At 37.2% G+C, this 27,736-nt stretch overlaps 1 protein-coding gene across 1 annotated transcript in view; it reads right to left on the reverse strand.

The window, feature by feature from the left end:
- Positions 1 to 1,294: 1,294 nt before the first annotated feature.
- AHR (aryl hydrocarbon receptor) overlaps positions 1,295 to 27,736 on the reverse strand; it is a 61,492-nt gene continuing 35,050 nt past the window's right edge. The window contains exons 3-11 of the mRNA XM_074150758.1: positions 22,463 to 22,578; positions 18,693 to 18,782; positions 16,883 to 17,006; positions 11,874 to 12,004; positions 10,792 to 10,994; positions 9,020 to 9,129; positions 7,389 to 7,530; positions 5,297 to 6,560; positions 1,295 to 1,450 (exon numbers count right to left, since the gene is read on the reverse strand). Coding sequence (XP_074006859.1) covers positions 1,295 to 1,450; positions 5,297 to 6,560; positions 7,389 to 7,530; positions 9,020 to 9,129; positions 10,792 to 10,994; positions 11,874 to 12,004; positions 16,883 to 17,006; positions 18,693 to 18,782; positions 22,463 to 22,578 — 2,336 coding nt within the window. The remainder of the gene's footprint in view (positions 1,451 to 5,296; positions 6,561 to 7,388; positions 7,531 to 9,019; positions 9,130 to 10,791; positions 10,995 to 11,873; positions 12,005 to 16,882; positions 17,007 to 18,692; positions 18,783 to 22,462; positions 22,579 to 27,736) is intronic.

Here is a 27,736-nt window from a genome sequence, read left to right on the forward strand (position 1 = left end):
TTTTGCACAAAGTTTTTCAAATGCATCAAGATACATAAAAAGAATAACCTCTCTGTACTTTCCAGTGCAATTTGCTAGGGATAAAGTTTAAACTAAAACTGACCCTTTCCCCACTACAAATATCCTAAACTGCAGTCAAAGTAAACGTGAATACCAATCGCTATTGAGACTCCTTTCCCCCTTATTTAAAATGCAATCCTTTTCAATATCCATTTCAATGTATTTGCATAGAGCAGCCTTGTATTATTTCTAAAGAACATTATGAGCATTTTAACACAAGATAAGGCACATGTTTTTCAGCATTAATAAGCTAAAACTAATCCTGAGGATCTGCTCCTCCCCCTCAGCAAAATCTGCTTTTTTAATATACCCTGTATTACCTGAAGAAAGCAGAAAATCAGTACAGAATAAACAAAAACTGAACTAAATTTAGCTGAACTAAATTCAGAACATTAATAACTTCTGATAATAGTGTAACAAATCCACAGATAAAGAATTAAGTCATTCTCTAAACAAATTTTCTTGGCGGGGGGGGGGGGGGTGGGGGGAGATACAGCCAGTAGCACTGTAGATGTTAGATAAAATTCATATAATATGGATGACATTTATAGTGAGTTTTGCTAAAATAAGCTCCCATCAGAAACAAGGTAGCTAAACTGTGAGGCACTTAAGGTTGACAAGAAAAGGAGGAATGCAAGGGATCTGTTCCATAGAAAACCTGAAGTTGCATATCATATCCTTGTATTAAGCCTTCTATTAAAGTGCTAGAAATGGAGACTTAAAACAAAAGGATTTAAATACAAAATAAGTGATTAAAGAGCTTAGTATGCATTAAAATTAAGTGCTTTTGATTCTCATGAATTTAGAGCTTTTTAATAGTTTTTTAAAAATAAAGTCTGGAAATAATCCATGTGTGAAATCATCTTCCTTGTGCCATTGATGCTATTTGTAAAGTGCCCAATTATTTTTCTAAACAACAAAACCATTTGCCTTATCTTATGTTGTATAGCACGACAGACTCTGTAGTACATATGTAATCCACACTGCAACGACGCAGTCGAGCTGATGGAAAACAGCACGTGCATACTCTTAGTCAGAAGTTTTAATTCCACCCGTCACTTTAAAAAGCCAGGTCTTGGATTACATACCCACCAGTACATAGTGCAACCAACCTCACTCTCAAAATGTAATTTAGCTGTTAAAAGTCTGACGCTCAAAGATAAAACTTGTCAAGGTTTTTCCTCAGAGCAGCCCGACACCCAGACAAAATCACAGACGGAGCTCTAGATCCGAATCACATAAATCCACTAGATGCCAAATCTGAGAAGGATCTGGGCTCTGTCGGATGATGAAGAGGCTGAAGATGTGTGGCAGCCTGTGTATTACTGATCACGTCTAACTGAGAGGGATATGCTTCATTTACGTTTCCTCCATTGAAACCGTTTTGGAACTGGCAGGAAAAAAGACAATATAAATGGTTAGTATGGGAAAGTGATTTATTTGTAAGTTTTTAAAAATCCTCCTAAAGACACAGATTGGATGAAATAATCTTAAAATATCATTAATAGCTTTAAAACCTTTTTATGATGAAGGATGAGAATTTAATTTGCATTAAACACAGCATCTGAATCATCATTGAAACTTACCCATGTTGAAGCCAATGGGAACCCTATTTCTGGCTACGTAAAAAAACCATCGCTACTATCTAAAGCGTAATATAGTTTCCCTTTGCAGAAAGTACAGTCTGACTGCACGCTCCCGATTTCCACATCCAGCTGTTATGTTTTAAAAGCAACCTATTTACATATTTTCATGTCTGCAATGGGATCCAGGCTTTACAGCTCTTCCAGGAATGCACATGCAGGTCCTATTCGTAAACTGAAGCGCGTTCAGTCCACGGGATGAGCTGTTGCAGGGTGGGCTTTTTTGACAAATAGTCTTCATATTGACAATGCCAAGTAAGAGCAATGAATGGCTTTCATCAGTCTTGACATAATTGTTCATAGGATTATTTTAATCATCTGATGTAATGCTTCCTGTCATGCTATGGAAAAGTCACTTTATCTACAAAACGCCCCATTCAGTCATGCAAAGAAAATACAACAAAGTATTTTAAACATTTCCATCATCTCTTCGGGAGTAGCTTATATTGTTAAGTACTCATTCATTCAAGCTTTGTCCTTAAAAACATATATTATACTTTCATTCATCTATCAAAATACGCTGGGTTTTGGAAATTTTTTTTTCCTTCTATGCAAACATTGAAATTAGAAGAACTGTGCACAGTTAAAGTTTTTAACAAGACTATAGCCACGTGAACAATGTTTTTAGTCAAAGTTGACATACTTTTTTAAAGACAGCTACAGTAACGTAAGCTAGGATTACTTCTGACAGAAGCAGATTATTTCAATATTCTTCATTAACAAGATGAGCCTGCTCATTAAAATTTCTAAGAAAGTTCTCAACACAGAATCTAGTAATTAGCAAGGTTTCTCCTGTTTAATAAAGAATACCGACCTTAATCAAGAAATCAAATTATCTAAGACCTTTCTCCCCTTCTCCATCACTGAAAGTGTTCTTAGACTACATTGGCTATGATCCTGCTGCAATTACAAGTTCGGCAGAAGGTCAAGGCAGATGACCACAATAGACCCTTCCGGCTTTCGAACCCCCTAGTCTTTTTCACATAGAAACTGCTGGGAGTTCGAAGGCTGAGGAAAGCATAGCAACCATGGCTTGAGTAGCAACATCTGCCCTCTCTCCAGACTTCAACCACTGATAGGGATGTGCTAAATCCAGCCACAGAGACTGCCCTGCTTTGGTTTGGCCGTGCGGACGCAGGCTCAGACAGCAGGATCCTACCTGCTTAGGTCACATCCTTACTACAGTTACCAATTAGCGGTAACAATCAAACCTTAAGTTTATTACCACAAGCAGTCATACATTCTCCCTATTTACAATAAAGAAATGTGTATTATTTGCCATCGTGGCTTTGGCACAGGTGATATTTTACAAGATTATTTCAAGTGCAACAGCTATACTTCTGATTTACTAGTTCCAATGGGTTCACATATTTTCGAGTTCTTAACTCTGACACAAGACTAAATACAATCTATGTAAGATATAAACATATATTTATATAAGGTTATCTTTTTCTGGAGCAATGAAATTTCTAGGTTAAAAAAATGTTTCTACACTAAAACATTTCTTAACATAACAGCTTTGCTTTACATAGTGACTTCCTTTGCCATCAATCTATAAAGATCTTAATCAGCAGATGTGCCTAGAGGTCAAAACAGTCCGATACAAGAGATGCTGGATTTTTTCATGTCAACAGTATATATAGCAGTATGGGCTGCAAAAGTCAATGCTATGTGGTTTAGGAACATGCAGCCTCTTGCCAGCCCCCACTGCACCCAGTTGGCACACATAAGTTTTGGACCCACCAGAACTTGGGGAGAGCTATCGGCCATCTACGATCACTCTTTTACAAAAGGGGTTGGGGGAATAATCCTTCCTTATCTCACCAAGAAGGGAGCTCCTCTTTTAAGCTCATTTGGACAAATGTTCAGCAGTTCAGAGGTAAACAGGAGCCAACGTGCACGAGGGCAACGAATACCAGTTCTGCACTAGGCTTCTGCTTATGCGATGCAGCGTAGCTATAACACAGTATGAATTTGGCTCTGAACAGCTTCAAAGATAACTTTTCCACAAAGTAGCCTTTGTTCATTTTTTTTTTTATAATGATAAACAAGCTAAACACAATATTATTACTGCAGCACAGCATTCTAGTAAATATGAAGACAGACATATTGGTTTATTGCATTCAGAGATGCTGTCTTAGTCATTAGTCACTAAACTTCTTACAGATCAATGACAAGAAAAAGTAAGCAAGAAAATAACAAACAGGATTTGTAACAAAAATAACTAAGGCAGCATAACAACAAAATAATCTACAAAATAAATGTATTTGAAACCAGCCATTAAAAAGAAAGAAATGGAATTGCTTATGCGGTGGCAGTTCAAAACTGATGCACCACACAGTATAGCTTTTGTGAAAAGAGCTGTTCTATACTATTACAGGGACGAACTTGGACAACCCTGGAACCCTATTATCAAGCACTATGAAGGACTAATAGCACTGACCACAGCCAGGCAACATACAGCCAAGCTCTGTGCAAGTTTGTGCACTGCAGTTTGCCAAAGTCTCTTTATGCTATTTCAGCCCTTGGGCACTCAGGCAGAAGCTATTCATCTTGCTCAACTGTCCTATATTTTAGGTAAATTTCTGCAATTCTGCAATTATAGTTTTTTTCCACTATTGAAGCAGTTTTTAAAAGGGTATGTTTTGTACTTGTATTAAGCATACTGAAAAACTGAGTATATTCTACTCACATTCTTCACCTCTGTCTCGTGTAGGTTAAATGCCAGTTAATACTTTAATTCTGTAGATGCTTATGCATGTGCATGAGGATTTATGAAGTGCATAAGGAACAGTACTTTAGAACATTAACTCACTGAGGTTAAAAAAAAAAAAAAAGAATTGTGGCTCTGTACTTGAGCAGCTTAATAGAAGTAAATGGTACAATTTAAAGTACCTCAACACAGGTTATTCAGAATCAGGAACACCTTAGTAATTTATTTTTTTTATTTCTAAGTTAATTTTATCTATAAAGATCTGTGCTTGAAACTGTAGTTTCTGCTACAGCCAGGCTCCTCTCTCCTATGGCTTTTACTGTGCATTCTCCTTAGCCCAGTGTGAATAAGGTCCAATTTACCTATCGCGAATATAATTTTTTCCTGCTCTTTTGTCTTCAGCAGACAATTTAGACAGCAGCTTGAGGAACAAGCTGACTTTCACTTACAGCAATATGTAAAAATATTTCTGCAGTATCATGTGTAGAAATGCAATAGCTTATAACAACATGAATAGCATGAAATATTACGGTCTGATACTGTAAGCAATCCTAAAATCACTGAAGAATCTGAGTAGCTAGAGAACATTTACATTTTAAAAACAAGACATTTTTCTGGATCCTTACAACAAGTTTAGTGAAAACAACTGTGCCAGACTGACATCGTCACTCCTCTAAAAAAGATACATAAGCAAATTCCAAGCTTTTGAACAACCTACTTTTACTTTGCTCCTCCTGGGAAAAGGCATTCCCACAGTGCTAACCCATCAGTTTCAAACTCAGTGGTTCAGTTATCAAAAGCTCTGCACCCCAGTAGCCACCCAAACCAACAAAAAACACGATTCAAGATGCAAGCAAGGCAGCAACGCTGTTTACCTTACCTTGTTCAACAAGGTTTGTTGACTTGCCACCACGGGATCATACTGCATTTGATCCACGCAGCTGGGCTGTGCTTCTTGCGTGCACTGGTACATAGAGACAGCGCCTGCATAGCACGTTTGAGGACTCAGCATAACCGGCTCGGAGTTTATCCCACACTCATGATTTTCAGGGACTTGCTGCAAACAGCTGAGAAAATCCTCCAAGTTGGAAGAAGCAGGATAGGTCGGTCTGTCAAAACCTGCAACAGGGAAATCCACTGGGGGAAAATTAGAAGCCTGTGGCATAGTGGCTGTGGGCTGCTTGTAAGGAATAAACTCTTGCCTACACGCGTAAGGGGAAGTGTTCGCTTCTGATTTGTAAGAGAACTCGGGTGTCGTGGTGTGCATGCCAGGGAACACATACTGCTGGGGCTGCTGCTGCAAGCAGTTAAGAGGCACGCTGGTGCCAGAGCTCCAATTTGTGAACATCCCATTGACTTGCATATGTTTCATCTTTTGACAGAGCTGCTGCTGCTGCTGCTGCTGCTCCACGAGCTGCTTCTGGTGCTGATGAAGCTGATGTGGATCTAACTCTTGCTGTACCATGCAACCTTCATTCTGGACCAGGGGCTGTTGCTGGTTACAGCCTGAGTATAAGAAGTCAGACTTATTTAAGGAATCCTGAACATAAGTCAGGATTTCATCAGTTACGTCAATGTCCCCAATATCATCCACACCAGATAATTCAGTTTTAAAAAACTCCTCATCCTGCTGAATACACTTTAGATCCTCAAAGTCAATACCCAGATTTTTCATGATGCTGTACAAATCACTGGTTTTGTTGTCCAGGAAGAGTGCTGCGCTGTCTTCAGGAAGCGGAAGAGTGCTGTCCTGGGAACACTCTATTAGCTCCTGTTTGAGAACGCTGTGATTTCCAGCAGGTAGGAGACTATCGGTCCAGCCGCCGCTAACACCACCGCCCAGTTCATCCCTGCTGTCTGCAAAGAGGTTCCGCTCAAAGGACAGTTTATGTGGTGCTGGAGGGCAGAGATACACAGACTCATCCTGCCTCAACATGACACCTAGGAGGGAGTTTGGATCCACGGAATCATTGTGCAACGTTGTTTTGGGGCCTTTTCCCATCGTGCTTTTATTCCTCTGCTGAGAGGGATCCAAAAGGCTCGACATAGGGAAAGACACCTCGTATAACACAGCCTCACCAGTGGCAAACATGAAGGGCAACTTCATGTTACGCTTCCGTAGATGTTCTGCCCCTTCTTCATCTCTGAAATAAATTGTGTATATATATAGCATGATACTGCAACACTAAACAGTTACTGTAATCTTTTTGTCCCCTGGAATTAATATCTAAAAAACAAACTATTCTATTTGTAGGCATTTTTCAAATTCCCAGCTATTCCAGCTCAACTTGGTTAAATTAAACCGAGAGGCAGATTACGAAATAAGGAGCTTATGACTGTAATACCACCTTTACATATTACATTTCTAATTAAATCTAGATAGCGTACACCAATTTCTGTGCATTATGAGCTGAAATGAAAATAAGTGGGCTTTGTTCCATGCATTATGTTTTTCTTGGCATAGAAAGTAAATGAATACTTCAATACATCAGTGTCTCTTTTTTACAGAGATCTCTCTCCTCCATTTTACAGACTCCTCAGCAAAAATCTGCATAATAATGTTGAATTCCATATTATGTAGAATTTAGTTCAGCACCTTAATGACTTAATTGCTTTATGTTAGCTGTTGTTTCTTCTACACAACTGCAGTTGGATTTCTTAATTTTTACTAAAGAGGATGCTGAACTAAAAATAGGTTGGATAGAATAACTTGGTGCTAGTAGCACTGCTTTTTTAATTTCTTTATAAGAAATTAAAATGTCTGAAGTTTTACACATAAAGGACTATGCCACATCAGTACTGAAAGATCAGAATTCTTTTCAATGGTTGTTCATGAATTGAAACAGCTTTTCTTTTTGGAGTTCAGAATTTAAAGGGGATATATTTAAAAATAAAGAATTCCTCTCTGAATATAAGCGAGCTCAAAAGTTTTCATTTTTTGAAGTATACTGCTTTACGTGCTGATGACTTACGTGAGAGGTCTTTGCGTGGCAATGATGTAATCCGGTCTTCCATTTTTGTAGACAAGACGTGCGTTTGCCTGTACCCAGGCCCATCGATTTTCTTTGGTTAGAAGCCTAAATACAGTCATTCCACTCTCACCTGTCTTCATCACTAGAGTTAAAGAGTGAGCAGACTGTTTACCATCCAGTGAACAAGAACAGGCATATCTGGCATGTCATGAAAATAATCCCATTTGTACAGCAATTTTACAAATCTCATGTTCTCAATCACTCATTTCCGTGTGGCACTAAAGTAGTCCTAGTGAAACAGGGTGATCAATCACTTTAAGATGTCTACTTTAATTTACTGGTAAAATGAAAGCCAGAACTGCAAGCAATTGTATCTACTACAGATTGGCAAGATCCTATATGAAGCTTCATCCATTATTTCTACAATAACAGAAATTAATAAATACTAGAACATGTAAATGACAAAGCCCAAGTGTTTTTATATCCGAAATGTGACTATTACTTAAAAAATTAGAAACAACACACTAGCTCTGAATCCAATTCTTTCACATTTTGAATAGTTAATGCAGATACTTCAAAATCCATTATTTTTCATTCCCCCTATCACTTCACTAGCAATGCTTGATAAACATACTACACTTTTGTTATACGTTGCTGAAAACACTGCATTTCTAGACAGAAGAAATAAATACAAAAATATTACAAAAGTTTAAGAATCCTAATAAAAAAAAAAAATCTTTGCTACAAGACTTTTTTTTTATCTTAGCATAAGAAATGGAGCAAAACCAGTTTCAACCCAGATTTCAAACCCAAATTTCATCCCTTTCTGTTCTGGAAATATTTTCTTTCTCACTCCTTACCAAATAAACAAAACCACTGATATGCAACAGTGACTGAGCTTTACCTGAAACAGAAAACCTGCTTAATACTAAACTAACCTACTGAGGGGGGTTATTTAATTGTTTATAAAGGGCCAAAAGAAAAAACAGTTTTTCAAGAGAAATCAGTAGAAAAGAAGCATCACCAAAAGATCCTGAAGATGTTTCTGTAACTTCTAAAGAAAAATGTGTTGCAGCTAACAAAAAAAGTACAAAAAGTCGTCCACTAAATAGTTACGTATCAGATAGCTGATACATATTTCCTTCGCTTAAAACATTATACTTCTCTTCTTAAGTTGTTCCTTAAACCAAATCAAGCTGGCAAGAATCAAAACCAGAAACCTATAGGATGCTAGCACGCTAAATCAGAGATTAATTTCTGTTAAAAAAAAAATCTTACACTGATATCAAAAGAAAATTCTTTATTTAACTTCCTAACAGGAAAGCTATCTTTGAAACAGTCCCTTTGCCCAAAGGAAGTTGTAGAAATAGCAGAAGTTGGTTTGAGCAGAGAAGGAAGCGAGAAGAGCAAGATGTGACAGAAACTGGAATATATAACCTAAAAGGGTCTAGATAGGAATATTAAGTATTTCTTCATCCAGTATAACTTTTTATAGGGAGGGGAAAATCACATGAACTGAATAGCATTTTGTTAACAACCATTTTTTTTAAAGGAGTACTTCATGGCATGTTTTCAGTATGAATATAATCCATGCTTTGATTTTTCAGTCTTTATTAGGAAACGAAGCTTACTTCGGACATGATTTTCAGCACAATAAAGCATATCAGCTGCATGAATAAACTGGTATCCTGTTCCTCTCATACACAGCTCTGCTTCGGTGTATCCCAGGACAATCTTTCCTCTGGAAAGTAAAAACAAAAAATTGCAACACCGCTGATGAACCAACTCACAGAACAAGTGCCAAGCAAGTTAATTATGGGTAGAACATTTCAGACGTAAATGCTAACTACATTTTGTTGCAATATCAATTGTATGTGGAAGCATGACAGTCCTAATAAAAAAATACAGTCAACAAATCATAAAATTTTTACTAGCCCCCCAAGTTGCCTTCAGTGACCAGGAACAGGTTCACAAAATTATTAGATTATTAAAAAAAAGGAGAGTGTCTCTACAGTTCGGCTGGACTCTTAATTGCATACTTTTGAACATATTCACTTGTAGCAGGCAGCTCCCATTTGTTGCAATGAAAAACAGTTTGCCTCGCCCTGTTTCATAGCATTTACGTGTAAGTGCTAGCGTATAGAATTAAGAAGGGCCTTAACTTTAGTTACCTAAAGCTTCTTGCCTAAATTAGTATTTTTAGTAGCTTAAAAGTCAAAACAGCATATGTCCAAACTACATCCCTGTGTTTGCATATAAGCCTTCTAAAATACACCTCAGAGGAGTACTGGCAATAGAGTCATGTTTGACCCTGGTAAATAAAATTAGAGTACTTTACTAGAGGTCAGGGAGATGAACAATTTAACAGCATTTGTGTGAGCACTATGAGATACGGGATAGACTGAAATAGAGACTGAAACAGGACTTGGAACAAAGAAATGGAGATACAAACATGCGGGGGAGGGGAGAGGGGGGAAGAAAAAGTAGGGACAAAATTGAAGGATGCAGGGGAGGTATAATGAAAAAAAAAAAAATCAGAGGAAAGAAAAGCCTGTATTAACATTTTAACTTTTACTCATATGAGTCTATACAACCTAACAAAAACATTTTGCTTCATCAGTAGACAGAAATTTCACTCTATATTATTCTATAAATAGGAATAGAAATTCATATGAGAAATTCCACTGAAAATAAGTCTGAAAGATGCAAGCATTATTGGTCAAAAATAAGAGGGAGGGGAGAAAGAAGAAAAGAGGCCAGAGGTTTTTCTTTTGACAAAGACACATCTTAATTGGGCTTCTTGCCATGTTGATGCATAGTTATGTTATGTTGATCTAGTAATGGAATAGCATTTCCAGTTTTTATAGAGGGAAAAGAACGGTTTAGAAATGGGTAAAAGTCATATTTTGGAGTTAATAATATTTCCATTGTACTTTACAACTATTTGAACTGAAGGAAAAAATAGGCATGTAAACGAAAAATGAAACACTTGTTCTATCAGTTCCAAAACCAAATTTCAACTAGATTTAAACATTAAACTTTTCTTCTTCCCTAATTCATTAGTATTCTGTCTTTTAGGGGATATTCTGTCTTTTGGGGGATTTGGGTTGGTTTGGTTTTTTTTGAGGGTGTGTGTGTGGGGGGGTGTGGTGTGAGGGGGGAGTGTTTTGTTTTGTCTTATAAATGATTGAGAGTCAGAAAGCAATATGGTCTTTCAAGGAAGTGCACTATGACAATCCCATTTTTTTCTCTCTCAGCAGGGCTGAAAACAAAATTCCTAACAGTTCCTAAACAATCATCAACATTGACTGAAACAGCAGCCAGCTTTATATTTCAAATACATACTCGCCACCTATGTCATCAGCAAATTATTAGAGTATTACGCAGAATAATGTGCACCTACTTTGCATCGCAGCCAGTAGGTGTGAAATCCAGTTTGTGTTTTGTTCTGAAGATGAAGTTTTTGGTTCGTATCTCGAGGATAGATGGTGGCTGCAGGGGAGTAGCTACTGCAAACAGAGCGAGCTGAGGAGACAGAGGAGCGCCATCCTTCCCTTTCTTGTTTTGTCCGTGGAGAAACTTTAATCTTCCTTGAAAATTCATAGCCTTAGGATGAGGAAAAAAAGTAAATGTTATACATTGGAGATATTTAAGAGTAAGATATTTCTGTTATGATGTAAAAATATTATTTTTTTAAGAGCCATCAGATTCAAGCTTTGTAACACGGCATACACAGAAGTCAGCTAATAAGTACAAAATACTGTTTTTATATCCCTGAGCTTTGAGATCTACTAATAAACTCACTGAAAAAAGAACTAATGGGAAGGTTATTTTATTTAAAAAAAAAAAATCAAACCCAAACATGTAATAGCAAATGCCAACTGGATCTTCTAATATTCTAATGAACATGGCATTATACATATATACAATTAACATAAGATTATTTCTCTTGCATTTCTGTCAGTCATTAGTATAAAGTATGCAAATATGTACAATTGCAAAATCATATATAAACAATTCTATTTGTAAGAAGTCACCTAGAGGGTGATAAACCTATATTTTCTTTTATAATCTACTATACTGACAAACAAAAAACGTATTAAAAGAGCAGAGACTTTCCCAAGTAAAAGGAAAGCTACGGTTCTGTTCGTTATTATGCCTCATACATCGCAAGATAAAAGCGTTACAGAGATTATTTTCTGTTGGTTATCATCTGCAAATCACACAGCACTTTACAAAGGCAGATGTTTATTCGTATTTCACTGAGGAAACTGAGCCACGAGAAATGAGAGAACTTGCACCTGGTTGTAACAACATGTTGACGGGGACACATTCAGTGTCAGCAACTGAAACATACTGGTTCAAGCAGCTCTGATATCTATGGAGATTTATCAAATAAAGTAAATTGCTGTACATATTATAAGGATAATGTAGATTTCCAATTTCCAAGCACGCATGGAAGTTTTTACATAACTCCATACTCACCAGGAACCCAGATGAGTTATCCAGGAGGCATCGTAACCTGCAGATGAAATTCCTTTCCATAAAGGAAGAGTTCTCTGGAGGAAGTTGGTCTGGGTTATAATAGGTTGCTGGCTGTGAAAAGCCATTATCTCCTACAGGAAAGGATTATTTATAAGGATTATTTTTAGAAGAACACCTAGCAAAGGCTATCTATAACAAATCATCTTCCGTCTCATAAACAAAGTGTTAGGTCATGACCTGAGCAAGAACAATGTAAACTGGAAACATCCTCAGAACCTATACTGATTATAATACTAGGTAAAGTATCAGTTCTTCTGATGGGACTATGTTTTACAAGCTATGGTATTTAAAAACTGCAATTTTTTTTTTTTATTGGTGGGGGTTTGTTGTAATTTGGTTTGAGCTTTTGTTTGTTTGTGGTTGTTGTGGGGTTTGTTGTTTTTGGTTGTTTTTTTTTTTTTTTAATTTATTCATTATGTTTGTCAACAATCCAGATTCTGACTCAGCTGTAGAGAGCCGAGTGCTCAGCTGAGAGCACCCCCACATTTCTGCAAAATTGGCAGGATCTGCAAAAGGCACAGTAACTGAGTAGTCAAAAGCTCAGTAGATGGTATCAAACCATGAAACTGTTACTTTCCGGATAGCCAGGTGAAAGCTGTAGCAATAAATAAAAAGAACGGAACCACCACAATAAATCAATGTGAGTACTTTCTCTAATGGATGCAAAAAACCCCTACTAAATAGTGCAAATATTCTGGGCTGTGCTGATCAAGAAAACACCATAGTTGCCCGTCCAGAAGAACATGGAGCACTCGGGGTTTTTTTTAAAAAAAGACTCAAAAACATGATTGACAACTAGGATAACAACCTGATGTTCTTCTGCAACTTCAGGACAAGTATTTGCTGCTAAGTGGCATTTAGAAAACAGACTTAAACATTTAGAATACAAAGTAAAAACAGAAGGTGAATCTATAAACTTCTGATAGAATACATATGTTCTGCATGAGACTACATATACAAAGATACCAGAGCATGTACTCGGAGCAAATTTAGCAAAGTGATCTTCTTTGTAATACATACAAAAAAATTTACAAACTGGTCATTCCCAAGAATTCATACACACAGAAAATTAAGAAAAAAGTGTGAAATGCTACTTAGAGTGTTAAATACTCTGTAATTTAAAAAGTATTCCATATACTCTGAGAGAACTGACTGCCATGTACTGACGAAAGAAGAACACAGATTTTAAGAAAGAACCCATATTGACCTTCCAGACTTGGAGATGAAGTCAGGGAGACCTGGTCACTTAATCACACACCACATTATCTTTGGAACATAATTCTGTCTCTTGGACAGCTGGAAAAACTTACGGATAGGCTAGTTGGTTTTTACAATAGCACATCAAGCCCAATGGAAAACAAATCAACACCAAAAGACAGTTCAATTTAATCTATTAATTCAAGGGACTGAACCGGCATCAAATAAGATTGCTGATGGCTCACCAAGAGGCCTTGCAACCTAAGGCCATATAAATCCAACAAGAATATTGAGTTAATCCAGCTTTTCAGATAAAATCAGAAGATATATAGATATATTTGTTTTAAGAAAAAAGTATCTTAATATCTACCTAATGCTAGCTGCATGTATTAAAAATGAAATGAATTAAATTAGCAGAAATGGAGCAGATCCTTACGATCATAGCATTATCCTTATAAACCTCAATTCTATTTAAAAATCCTCGGCATCCAAACATTTTACACTACTTCAGGCCCAAAAATAATTAGCAGCTTTTAGTAAGCTAGGAACACAAGATATAAACCAAACGATTTTCTGTAATCCTGCTCAGCACTTCCTGTCAGTCAGTCAAATCTGATGCCAAGTCAACCTGGCATCGTACTTTTCAAACACAACCTTATGTAAATTCATATGCACTTGCTTAAGTGCTACAGAACAGCATTTCACTCTAAAGCAAACAGTAAGCCACCACATTAAAACCTGATTTCTGAGTACCAGCAGCTGTTTGCTAAACCAAATTGAAATATTAACTAGTTCTGTAGCATGTTTTCAACTGGATTGTGCAGATTGATCCATAGATGATATAACAGTGTTGACCATTAAATGAAAAAGTGAAATATCCTGAGCTGTGAGCCAAACAAGTAAATAACATTTGCTGTTTTTTTATTTCTCTATCAAATTATGGCATTTTCCCTACTATAAAATATCAAATAGGAAACTGTTAGAGTTTTAAATCAAGCTGCTTTATGAATGAGAGATTTATTAAAAAATATGGACTTTTTATGGATTAAAGAAACTTATCTATAACCAAATAACTTAGAATAACATAGAGCTTTACCTACAACTGTTGTGCAAAACGGAGCATTACAGCTGTCATTATTATCAGGCAGGCATATGCTTCCCATATTACATGTAATTATCTGTACCAACACAGCCCTGGATCAATACGTAAGAAGCGTGTTTCTCAATATAGCGGGTCCCTTAGGCATCAGACAATGACATGTGACAATCTGATGCTCTAACAAGCACACTATTGGTCTTCTTAAAGGATCACCAGCAAGGGCTCTAACCACACTGCCCAAGTCACGGAAGGCAAAAACAAGGGCTCTGCGAATGAAGAACTGCCCACAGTAGGAGAAGATCAGGTTCGAGACCACCTAAGGAACCTGAAGGTGCGTAAGTCCATGGGACCTGATGAAACCCACCCACAGGTCCTGAGGGAGCTGGCGGACAAAGTTGCTAAGCCGCTTTCCATCATATTTGAGAAATTGTGGCAATCTGGTAAAGTTCCTGCTGACTGGAAAAAGGGGAACATAACCCCAATATTCAAAAAAGGAAAAAAGGAAGACCCAGGGAACTATAGGCCAGTCAGCCTCACCTCTGTGCCTGGCAAGATCATGGAGCAGATCCTCCTGGAATCTCTGCTAAGGCACATGGAAAATAAAGAGGTGATTGGAGACAGCCAGCATGGCTTCACCAAGGGCAAATCGTGCCTGACAGATGTGGTGGCCTTTTACAATACTGCCACAGGCTTGGTGGACAACAGCAGAGCAACAAACGTCATCTACCTGGACTTATGCAAAGCATTTGACACTGTCCCGCACGACATCCTGGTCTCAAAATTGGAAAGTCATGGGTTCAATGAATAGACCACTCGGTGGATAAGGAACTGGCTGAATGGCCGCACTCAAAGGGTTGTGGTCAACAGCTCAATGTCCAATTGGCAGCCAGTGACGAGTGGCGTTCCTCAGGGGTCGGTACCGGGACCAGTGCTGTTCAACATCTTTGTCGGAGACATGGACAGTGGGATAGAGTGTAGCCTCAGCAAGTTTGCCAACGACACCAAGCTCAGTGGCTTGGTCGACAAGCTGGAGGGAAGGGATGCCATTCAGAGGGACCTGGACAGGCTTGAGAGGTGGGCTCGTGCAAATCGCATGAAGTTCAACCAGGCCAGCTGCAGGGTCCTGCACCTGGGATGTGGCAATCCCAGGCACAAATACAGGTTGGGCGGAGAATGGCTGGAGAGCAGCCCTGAGGAGAAGGACTTGGGGGTGTTGGTGGATGAGAAGCTCAACATGAGCAGGCAGTGTGCGCTGGCAGCCCAGAAAGCCAACCGCATCCCGGGCTGCATCAAGAGAAGTGCGGCCAGCAGGTCACAGGAGGTGATTCTACCCCTCTACTCTGCGCTCGTGAGACCCCACCTGGAGTACTGTGTCCAGCTTTGGAGTCCTCAACACAGGAAGGACATGGACCTGTTGAAACGGGTCCAGTGGAGGGCCACAAAGATGATCAGAGGGATGGAGCTCCTCCCCTATGAAGACAGGCTGAGAGAGCCGGGGTTGTTCAGCCTGGAGAAGAGAAGGCTCCGGGGAGACCTCATAGCAGCTTAACAATATCTGAAGGGAGCCTACAGAAGAGCTGGAGAGGGACTCTTTGTCAGGAAATGTAGTGACAGGACAAGGGGTAATGGTTTTAAATTGGAAGAGGGGAGATTTAGATTAGATATTAGGAGGAAATTCTTTACTGTAAGGGTAGTGAAGCACTGGAACAGGTTGCCCAGGGAAGTTGTGAATGCCCCATCCCTGGAAGTGTTAAAGGCCAGGCTGGATGGGGCTTTGAGCAACCTGCTCTAGTGGAGGTGTCCCTGCCCGTGGCAGGGGGGTTGGAACTCGATGATCTTTAAGGTCCCTTCCAACTCTAACCATTCTATGATTCTATCATCTATTTAATCTTTTATTCCTCTTCCTTTTTTACTCCCAAGAAAAGTACTGGTCTGTGTGGCAGCCTGCATGTAACAGTGACAGATGTGGAAGAGTAAAATTCTTCCATGACAGGGAATGCACTATTCCATATACTAATACTGTAAGGAGCTCATTCTTAGTCATGGAATGGATCTACCAGCCTGAAGAGCTTAAAGAAGCTGTTGTACCCAACTGTCTGCTGGCCTTCCTAAGCTAATAAATTTGGGGGTGTGATCTGTAACCGGAGTAACAGATGTAAAAGAGAGATCATTACTTCAGAAAAATCACTTCCTCATTCAAATGGCAATTAAAGACGAGCTGTATAATTGAGAGCAAACACCAAAAAAATAAAACTTCCTTGTTTCTTATGTCACCAAAAGAAACTGTCCACTTCTGACTGCCCTGTTTGCAACACACCAAAGCAGGAGGATTACCTGCTTTGCTACTTACCACAGGACTACTGATTGATCAACACATGGGAGACATTCAGCCACTTATGCTCCAAATTAAAGTCTACCAATTTAAAGCAAAATTAGTATTTTAATGGTGCTGTGCTATGAATAGCAGTGCTTAAAGTGCAAAAAACCAGTAATTCCCACTGTTGGTAAAACATATCAATAAAACTCAAATAAGTTTAAAAGATGTTATTCCTTCCTGTGTCCATGCAAAAGAATCTGAACTTTTTACATACAGAAGTTAAAAAAACCCCAACTAAATCAGACAAGCAAACACATCAGTTGGCTGTATTCTCACCTTGTACCCCTGGTCCAGAATCTGCAGGCTGGGCAGGATTTAATGCCCAGTGTAGCTGTCGTTGAAACTCAGGTCTGTCTTCTGTGTGAATCAGCTCAAACACACTCTGGTGTATAATATCAGACTATGTACAAAAGAGAAAAAGGTGGGAATAAGAAACATATCAATATGATTTAAGTTGTCTGGTTGACAACACTGCTACGGATACAGCAAAACCCATTACATCAGGTATTTCTTTACCCACTTTTACCTAAGCAAGCCTGGAACTGTTATGCTTGTTTTCTTTAAATCATTTAATTTTACATACTGGTAGATAAAGTCCTTGCCAGCTGGTACTTGGACCTGACCCATTCTAGGTGCTGCAGAAATACAAAAGCAGCCAAAGACCCAGAACCAAACAGCTTCTAAAACTAAGCCAAATAAACTATGAGCATTGGTTTTCTTTGCCTGAAAGCTTTGTCATTCCTTAAGGATGCATTAAAGTTTGTATTTATTAAGTTGTCACATCACCACCAATTGCACAGTTAGGAATATGATCTAAATGGCAAAGCTACGACAGCGAGGATCAGTGGTTGGAAGAAATTAAGGGGGGGAAATAAACCCCACCCAAAATATTCAAGAGCAGCCTCGGTCAACTGAGGGGAGTTAAATTGCCTGTTTTCTGCATGGATCAAAAATCCAACCACTATATAAAACAGAAAATATTTAAAATAAAACAGAGATCTAAAGAAAATAAGATGAGCTTGCAAAAGTGAAGCCTAGCTCAAATTTTGCTCTGATGAATTTCATAAAATAATCTGTATTTTCCAGAACAATTTGCCAGAAATTAAAATTTTTGTAACTTTAAGACTTCATTTCTATACCATGCACTTGGATTGGCATTACTATACAAATTTTACGCCCAATTTGTTTTCTAAGCTTTTTTTTTCCTTCATTCCCCAATACTGAAAGAATCTGTAACCCCAGGAATAACAATGTTTTTTTGGGGATCTTTTACACAAACATTCCCCAACCTCTTATCAGTTAGCTAAAACTGCAGACCAAGCAGAGTTTCTCCCTATTTTTAGACACCAACTGAATCCATCATTATCCAGTACCCTAAGACATGCATCAATAACTAAGCTTCTATCATCTTAACATAAACTAATCCCAAGAGTTTTCTATGGAAGGCAACATGGGCCCACTGAGTCTTGGTCTTTACTACTCTTTACTACTACCTGGCTTGCAAGCCCAAGAAAGTTATCCACATGTGATCTGCACCATAAATTGTAAATAAAAAATACTTGTTTTGAAATAGAGGAAATACGAGTGAAAGATCACTAAAATTCTAAAAATACTAAAATCACTGTTGATGCTTAAAACTCTAAGGCATATGGAGTTAATTTTGCATGAAAGGTTTCTATTAAAATAATTACCTTCCCATTGAATTACGTCTCACTCAGCATCATAAACTGGGTAACACCACAGTATAAATTTCAAACAGTTGTTCCAGTAAAGACTAATTAAGTGTGAAAATTTCCTATCTTGCCTAACTCAGCTTTGGAAATTATATTCCTGTTGTGCTTGGCCTGAGGTCCCATTTCAGCTATGTAAACTGATAGAAAAGTATTATGGTTTCAAAGTAATCCAAAGTACCTAACAGATTTTTATTACACAAACTAGCAGGTCCTAAATATGAACAGTGATGCCCTCTGAAATAAAGAAATAAATATTTATTAAGCAAAATAAAATAAAGCAAAATAAAGAATAAAATATAATAATAAAACTCTGCAAAAACTCTGCAAAAATTAGAGGAAAAAAATAAACTTACTTGTTGGAATCCCAAGTAGTCTTGAATAGTAGAAGAGACATAAAAAACCAGAGCATCGGCCGTAACAACTAATACAAAACCATTTAATGCCTGGGGAGGAAACACACCAATCTGTCAGCTTCAGAGACAAAATTCCGGATAATTATTGTGGCTGTAAGTCTACCTATAGCCTACTCTCCCAATAAAATATGAAGCATGCAAAAACGTATCATTATCTAACAGCATAAACAGAAGGGTTCTTCACTCATTGCATCTCTAGAGTATACATAGCACAACGAAGAAAACTGCATCTAATGAAAAGAAAAAGTTATTTTGGAAAATTCAGTGGAGAAACCATACCCTGTTGATGACTTTGAATTACTGTAGGAGATGAGGGACGCCAGTATGAACAACTAAAGTTTATCTGATATCAACCATCGCTCACAATGCTATGCACAAACGGGAGCCACGTCACAAACCCATTCCCCAAATCTGCTCTATTCATAGCACAGACAGGCCTAAGTGGACAGGAAATCAAGCCATCAAGATCCCCTATATGGTCCAAGAAAACATTTTATGGCTTACTTAAAATAGAAGACCTCTGCACAAGCGGGCTGTTGCAAGTAAACAATGTTTTTGAAGAGATTTCCCCCTTCACGAAGCAGCAGACTAAGCGGCTCCTGACTCAAAGTCACGCAAAGGGCATTTATCTGAACTCCCAATCAATACGGTTCATGGCAATTGTTGTGATAGCAAACAGTACATTTGTGACTTGGCAGCTCATCTGAAAGGTGCTGATTTACTTCTATGGATTTCAGTCAAGATTTAACAAAAGGCTGTCTCTAGGGACTGGATTAAGTATATTGTGCCACTTAATTTCCTCAGCTGCATTCAAAGTCAAATTTGGCCAGCACACTCGAAACACATTTTTTAAAACTCTTTATTATGCAAAGTTATCGTAACACAGAAAATGTCAAGTGAAGGAATCCTCTGTCTTACTGTAACAACATAATAATGTATTTTTATTATAAGCAAGCATCATTCTTCCATAAACATTAACTCCCATAGCCCCACACTACGGTAACCACCATAGCTGCTTTTCCATACTATTTCTTTTCTTTTACTAATACAGTCTAATTAAGTCAAGTTAAATATCCAGTTCAATGACTGGTTTTTAAATGCTCTGAACCACTCCTACTTAATGTGGAGACATTTCTTAACCTATTCTCATAAACAGTTGAGAGCTCTATAAAAACTCCTTATATAAGTTTAGTGAACTTCACCCGAATGCAGCACAAGCTAAAAAAAAATAAATTAATAATTTAAATTAATTAATAATTAATAAATTTTTATTTTTAATTTTTATTATTTTTAATAAAAATTAATAAACTAGATAGCATAGACAGTCTGAGAAATCTTAAGTAGTTACGTAGAATCCTTGGTTTTGATGAAGTTCACAGTAATTCCAAGGGAGCAGAATGCCGCAATGGCAGGTTCTTATGTCCTCTGCTGACCTACTCTGCAGGGCATTTCACCTTAAGCGGCTGATATAAAAAGCCTGCAAACTGCACAGAACCTAATTCTGGCCCACATGTTAAAACTGGTTATTCTGCTCTGTTTCATACAAAACTACAGCTCTTGTACCTGGAATTCAATCACATTTTACAGTGGCTCTGGTACACATCCATCCTGAAACAGGATTGTTACTGCAGAAATCAGATGCTTTCTGTAAGCCAAATATTCTGTAAAATATAAGTTTTTTGCCCAAAAATCTAGTACAACAAATTACCGGAAGTTCCTTAAAACATGCAGGTATCCAGGATATACCAATAAATCGGAGATCCGTTCTGATGGAGGTTTTGGCAAAATGCAATCCTAAATCCTTTAAAGATAATTATTTTATGAAATTTCTAGCGAGTTTATTCTTCTGGAGCATTGGAGACAATATTTGTGCTTCTAAAAAAAAAAATACTCTTGATATACCAAATACAAGGGCAATTACAAAACTATTCATTACCGGTGAGAATTAAAAATGTTTTAAAAATGTCTTAGACGTTGTCATTTGACTTGCACTTTGTATGATAAACTCGCTTAGACTGTAACAAATTATGTATCTAAAATAAGAACTTGAAATAATTTAAATAATTTTAAAGGACAAGTAGCTTAATTTTAATGGAGGCACATCTATGTATTTGATATCTACTTCCATGATATATTGAATTGGTGAGACAGTTTCTATGTTGCAAAATTAAAGACAATTTTCTGTTTGTTAGGAAAACAAGAAGAAACATCTGATGAACAAATAAAAATAAACAATGTGGCATATATTCATACCACCTTTGCAAAAAACAGAGTAAGAAGGAAATGTTTATTATCAGTTATAATTTATGGAAATCCGTGTGACATGAAAGACCTCTGAGCTTAGGCACAAGGGAAGGATTTTACCAATATTTACATCTTACTGATGCTCAGTATCTTCTAGAAAATTCCCAGTTTCATCACTCATCATTTCTTACATTCCCTAAGAAAGCTCTATCTGCATATCCATTCTTGAATTTTTTTTATATCTATAAAATATTTACAAAACAAATTCATATACGAAATTCAGTTACTTCCCAAGGGGCACAGAATTTACAGTAAGAAATACATCACCCATTTCATTTTCATACCGGAATGCACTTTGCTATAGCAATTCCCTCACATAACTTCCATTCAGAAGTCATAAAAAAAATAACTGTTTCGCATCAAATCAATGCCTCCCATAGAAACCATACATTGTACCTTTTTAGACAATTTCCATTTAAAAGCTCTTCAGCTGCAGTAACTCCATAACAGTCCTTTGTCATACGTTATTAATGTTAGAAAAATTACATACGTATTTTTTTTACATACTAGTATCATTACCTACTAGTTTTTTAGTCAGTTAGGAATCAATTTTCAACTAGCATTAGTTGACAGTAATTTTTTCATGGGATTCTTAGAACCTGTTTTCATTTCTACCCTTTGAACAGTTAAACTAATCTTGTTCTAAGCAAAGCATCGGCTCTGACTGACCTAATGATTTGCCACTTCTGACATATGTCATTGTGAAACCTGTGTACAAGACAGATTATCAATATATTTCAAGTGGATCTGCAGGTCACAGTAAAATCTATTTTGTGAAACTAATTAGAACATTGAAATACTTCTATTAGTAATTTCTTTAATTTAATCTGGACCTAGTAGTGTATCACTACATTTCACATGCTCAAGGACATTAAAACAGACTATATAATTTCAAAAACCCTATTTTTCATTAATACTTTCCATTAGTTCACATTGCCAAAACTCATTGAAAGTATTTTAAAATTCATCCTGAATCTATACTACAAACTCTGAGTGCTTTCGAAGCACTGAGAAAAGACATCCCAGCAAGTCCAAGGTCTTTTAAAGAGAAATTGGGGTTTTTTAGACAATTAGTCACCAAATTTACAGTACATGACTAACCTATCTGACCTTTAGGAAAATTGTTTCTTTAATAGATGCAAAAAGATGGGGAAAAAACAGGTCTAAGAAATGACTCAGAGTTAAGAGGACTCTGTAGTCTAACATCTGCTCTTTGTAGTCACCATTACCACCAGAGAAAAGTGCAAGAGCTGTATAATATTAACCTAAAGAAAATGAGGAAAGAATTTGACAATCGGAAAATTTCCTTTTTTTATCTCGTCAGTGAATAACTGGTATATTAAATATGATATTATTATTTTTAAAAAATGTAAATCTTTGTATAATACATCCACTGCAACACATACCTGCAATAAGAGTTCTCCTTCCAGGATCTGCATCCCTTCTCCACGTTTTGCTGTTCTACAGTTTTCCTGAATGCCATTTCTTTCTGGCCTTGTAGAGCTAGAAGATTTTAATGCAACTAGAAAAAAAGAAAGAAAAAAGTTGAGAGATTTTTGAAAGGCTCACTAGACATTTATCTGCTAATGTGCTATTTTGTGCAAGAAAAAAAGATTATATTTTAAAAATACTTATAAAGTCAAACTAATGAAAAAGATTTCTGTTTCATTGTCAGACTTTTTCCTTACCTTTAGGGATACCCCCAAGTTTGTCATCCATCTCCTTTCTAAATTATAATACTTTCACGACAGAGTCACTATTATTGAAATCAAAGCAAACCTCATTATTCCTTTTTTTTCCCTGCTCTTTACTTTAAGGCTCACTTTTAGTTTGTCACTCTTGTTAATAAAGGGCATTTTTGTTTTCATATAACAACCTCCTACAACCTGATAAAAACTCTGCCTTACGGTATGACAACACTTACACTTATTCTTATCCCATCTAATTTCAGACGTCAAACCATGGTACCTCAGGTATAAGCATGCTCTAGACCTAAAGGAGGGAAAGACGCAGGAACCCTAAATGCATATTACACAATAAAGAAAACAAAGTAAAGAAAGGTATTTCAAACAAAAAGGCTTTTTTTTTTCCCCCTGCCACAGTTAAATTTTAACCGTTTTAACAATTAAGCATACTTTCCAATTTCAGATAAAATACTATAACTAGGAATCACCATTAGTGACAAATAAATCCAATTGAAAGAGAAAAATTACTCAGTGAATAAGGGATGAAGACTCAGACCACATTGCTACAAAGTACATGAAAAAACATACTATCTTCCATCTCTGCAGTGTCTTCTAATAAACAGGATGCTGTCACGTAATAGTAGATACTCAAAGACTGTCCATAACTCGGAATTTATCTACTGTCCACACAGCTCTGAAAACAAAGTCTCCAAACCTCAAATGTGTCTGAGGGGTCTGTAGAGTCTAAACAGCTTAAAATTACTTGAGTAATTGTGCCTTAAACCTTTACCATAAACCTAAACACCAACCCCAAACCCCCTAAACCCAAATTTTCTAAACTGCAAAGCAAGAGAAATTTATAGAAGCAACTGCACTTCCGTAAAATAACAACAGTTTATCTCATAATGATGAGATATTCACCTTAAATTCCAAATGATTTTTCTACCTGCTGAAAGCCTTCATTTTTCAGCTGCTCAGAACTGTAGTCAAGAATCCCAAAGAACTCCTGCTCACTCACTTTTCAGCTATGTTAAATGATATTTTACACTAAGTATATTAACTGAAAGATAAATTACGCCTTTCAGGTTTTTTTAAGCCATCACTGCAGCTAACAGCTTTCAAGCCAGACAGTTTTCATTAAAATATCCCTCAAAGGCACCGCAGAGGAAAAACACGTTCTAAAAAGACATTAACTGATTAATCAGTCAGGAATTTATCTGAGTGTTTGCTTTGAAATTAAAACCTTAATGCTCTTCTTCCTACCAGATAGCCAAAAAGTCCTGTAATAGGCCACACAGAGTTGCAGTTGCAAATCCATTTTAAATTCAAGTGAGTGGAAGATGTAGCAGTGTTTGTTTTGCTTTTTTCCCTAAGCATTATTTTAAAAGGATATCTAGAACATTCACTAAAAACCCCTCAAGTCCACTGGCAGTAGAAGAAAATTTATTATCCTTTTAATTTATACTTTATGATTATTGAGAAAGCCCATATTTGGCTTTGGAAGTTGCAAGTAAAGATACCTAATCACACATGCCGTTCTGAAAAATATCATATACAAATACACACAGGTGTTTTTTTTTTTCCTTTTATAATGTGCAAATAATAAATGAGGGGGAGGAATTAACAGGTGCTTGACTAGTGAATGATGTTCTGCTCTACATCTATCAATTACCAGAGCTCTAGAGCTCAGACACAGCCTATGCCCTGGTAAAGCTATATTCCTCCTAATTTTCAAAGCCGTGCAATAGGTACATGTGAAATTACATATTTTGCTAAATTGGAACCTACACCTTTGCAGAAATCACAATGTGGATGAAATCAAGCTGTTGTAAACTGAAACAGATGGAAAATTGCTGAGTTAAAAGTAAAAAGGAAGACACAGTGGAAATTACAGCTGTATGCATTATGGGATGTGTACAACTCCTGGAAAAAAAAAAACAACCAAACACAAATTTACCTTGTTCTGACGGAAATCACAGGCCTGCTAGTGCCTGCTACAAGCCACCCAGTCGTTGGAGTTTCTCCCCCAACACCCATCAGCAGGGTGAAGAGATGGCATTACAGGGGACTTTGGAGAGTCATCACTAACTGACAGCTCTAACACACCCACATGCTTTTACAGACTAAGTTGGAAAAAGGTTAACTGTTCCATCTACAGACAGGAAAATTTTTATCATCCCTCTTCTCAATTAAAGGGGCATCAAAACTGAAGTGCAGATGTTGCTTTGGTAGGTGTGGTCTTCCCTTGATTTCACAAAAACTAAATTGCATTTATTAAGTAAAAGCCAAGTTTTGTTTAGCTGGTCCTGAAAAGACCAATTTCACAAAAATCAAGTTGGCTAGAAGCACATAAAAATCGCAACAACAAAATTGGTTTGTTGTTAGGTGGAAGTGAGAAAAATATAAATAATACTGTAGGAAATAAAAAAACCAACAGGAAAGATGACCAAGTATTTCCATTTAATACTTCTGAGAATAACAAGCGAGATATTCACATGTCACAATGACAGTCCTTTTAGTCCTACTGAGCTAAACAGAAGTGACTGAACATGTATATTTTAGATCAACAAGATTTGATAAATTTTAGTCAAGATATTAAAAACAGCTTGTTGAATTTCCTGCTGGGGAGACAAGACAAAAGAATGAATGATACAGAACTCTGAATAAGAAATATTTAAACAAACGTAGTATTAAAAAATAAATCAGTATTCAAACTAAGTATAAAGTTTTATTAAAGAAATTATAAATGTAAGTTGTAAAGTTTACAATGTTAATATAATTAAGGTATGGTAATTACCAGCCCTGCGTGATTAAACTTCTTTATCAATATTCTTCAAGCAAACATTAAAAAACATTGATAGTATGATTTTAGGTTGACACAAATACAATGGGAGTAACAAAGAGAGACAACACAGGTCCCTGACACCGAGCAACCCTGGCTGCAAACTCTCAAGGTGTGATTCAATACAGTCAAACTGGAGGCTACCAGATCCCAACAACAACTGGCTTTAGAGTATGGGAGGGACACCTTGCAAAGCAGTAATTCTGAAAAGACTTAGTCACAGCACACAACGCTGTGGCCTCTGAAATACCAGCTAGAGATACAGCAACAAACAATAAGGAAAACTAAACCTAAAGAGGGTAACTCATCCAAAGGTAATACCACAGCCAACATCACCCAGTTGAAAATCAGCCACGTATTCTGCTACTTCTCCCAGCCTATGTACTCATGTAGTCAGACGAAATAATCCCTGTAGTTCACTGCTTTATAATCTTTGAATCACTGAATTAAGTACAACACATCAGCCTATCCCTTCTTAATTTTCAACCACAGGAAATTAAAACATGAATACTCCCATAGAGTCAATAGAAAAAAAAATCTCTATATGTACTCTAAAAGACACGAAAGACGCAATCTAATTACTTCTCAGAATTTCCCATGAATAACGTTGAAGAAAAAAAAACAAACCACTGTTTATACCTGTAGGGAAAAAAAAAAAAGAGAAAAAGAAAGATTTTGTGCTACGCAGCTTTATCAAGGCGGCTAGATTCTAAGAACGTGGTTTCCAAGTAGGTTAATGACTGTCACTTAATCCTACGTGCAGCAACAAGCATCATTTCCATTGCCCGGACTTTCCTGATTTGAAGTAAAAGCTGGATCCCAAAGACTACAAAACTAGACAGTGACCTTTAATAGATTTTCTAGACACAGAACATTATAGTTTCTAGTACATTTGTTTTACAATTGTGAAATGCTTTAGCACCCAAACCAGCAAGTGAAAAAGATTAATTTTTACATCATGTCCACAAAGAGAAATTAAATAACAATGGTAACATCAGTGTTTACCAGCTCCTTATCTCTGGTCCCGTTACATTCAGGTGATGAGATATTTATACAAAGATGTAGTGTACTTGATTAGATTAACAACATATCTGGGAAAGAAAAAATCTGACATACAACTACTTCTTCAGGTCTGGAAAAGAATTCAAGCAACTGAGTTCTAAGTACTGCCAAAAGCCATCTTTAATTTTAAACACATGTAAGTATTCAATGAAAAATTATTTTCAATACCCAAGGAGAGCAGGTATTAAGCAGTCTCCCTTCTTCCCAGGGAATAACATTCAGTATGAGAAAGCGCTTTGGGATATATCCTAACCTGCATGAGTTACAAGCAGCGTGCTAAATCAACTGATAATACATGACAGATGAATTTCATGAACTATTTGTTGAGATACTCAGGAATTACTCTTTGTTACGATGCAGAAAAATCAGTGCAGTTCGCAGCTGCTGGAGTTGTAGGAAGAACAACACATCTAGGTTGTCACCGTTGTCGGCCTGTTAAAATGTATTTCCCTCAACATTAGACCTATCACTTTTACCTTTCACAGGAGAAAATTCTCAGATTCCTCCTCTATTCAAACCAGGTCCCTGAACCAAGACACACTTAACCGACTGTGACTACTCAGTGTATCCAGCTGGAAAAAAAACCTTCAAGTCCTTCCCCCGCTAGCTGTGAGCAGCGACCAAATTAACAGATTTTATGTAATGCAATAATCTTCACTCCTAAACATACATATGCATAGCAAAGAATACGAGGAAAATTGGTTGGTCTATCCACCAACGCATTTAATCTCCATGCTGTCCTCCAAGAGAGGTCCTTGACTAGAGTGACAAAGGCCTCCCACCTCCAAACACTTATCTCCAGGGTTTCTCTTTGGTAGGTACGCTCCCCCCAGCTGCAACCCACAACAACTGGTGTCCTCCTCTTTCTGGGCTGTCACTTCTGACCTCAGCAACAACTTTTGCCATTACTTCCTGACTTGAGAGTCCCATCTCCACCATTTCATCCACTTCATCTTGTAAAATCAATGACCGTGCAGTCACCTGTAGCTACCAGAGCACCTTCAGCAGGAATCCTGGAAACCATGACTCCTTACTCTGTTTACCAGAAGTTAACACCACCAGAATGCCGTAAAATTGTCACAGAGCAAGTG

The sequence above is a fragment of the Numenius arquata genome, chromosome 7 (assembly GCF_964106895.1).
Source record: "Numenius arquata chromosome 7, bNumArq3.hap1.1, whole genome shotgun sequence".
In the NCBI taxonomy this organism is placed as follows: Eukaryota; Metazoa; Chordata; class Aves; order Charadriiformes; family Scolopacidae; genus Numenius; species Numenius arquata.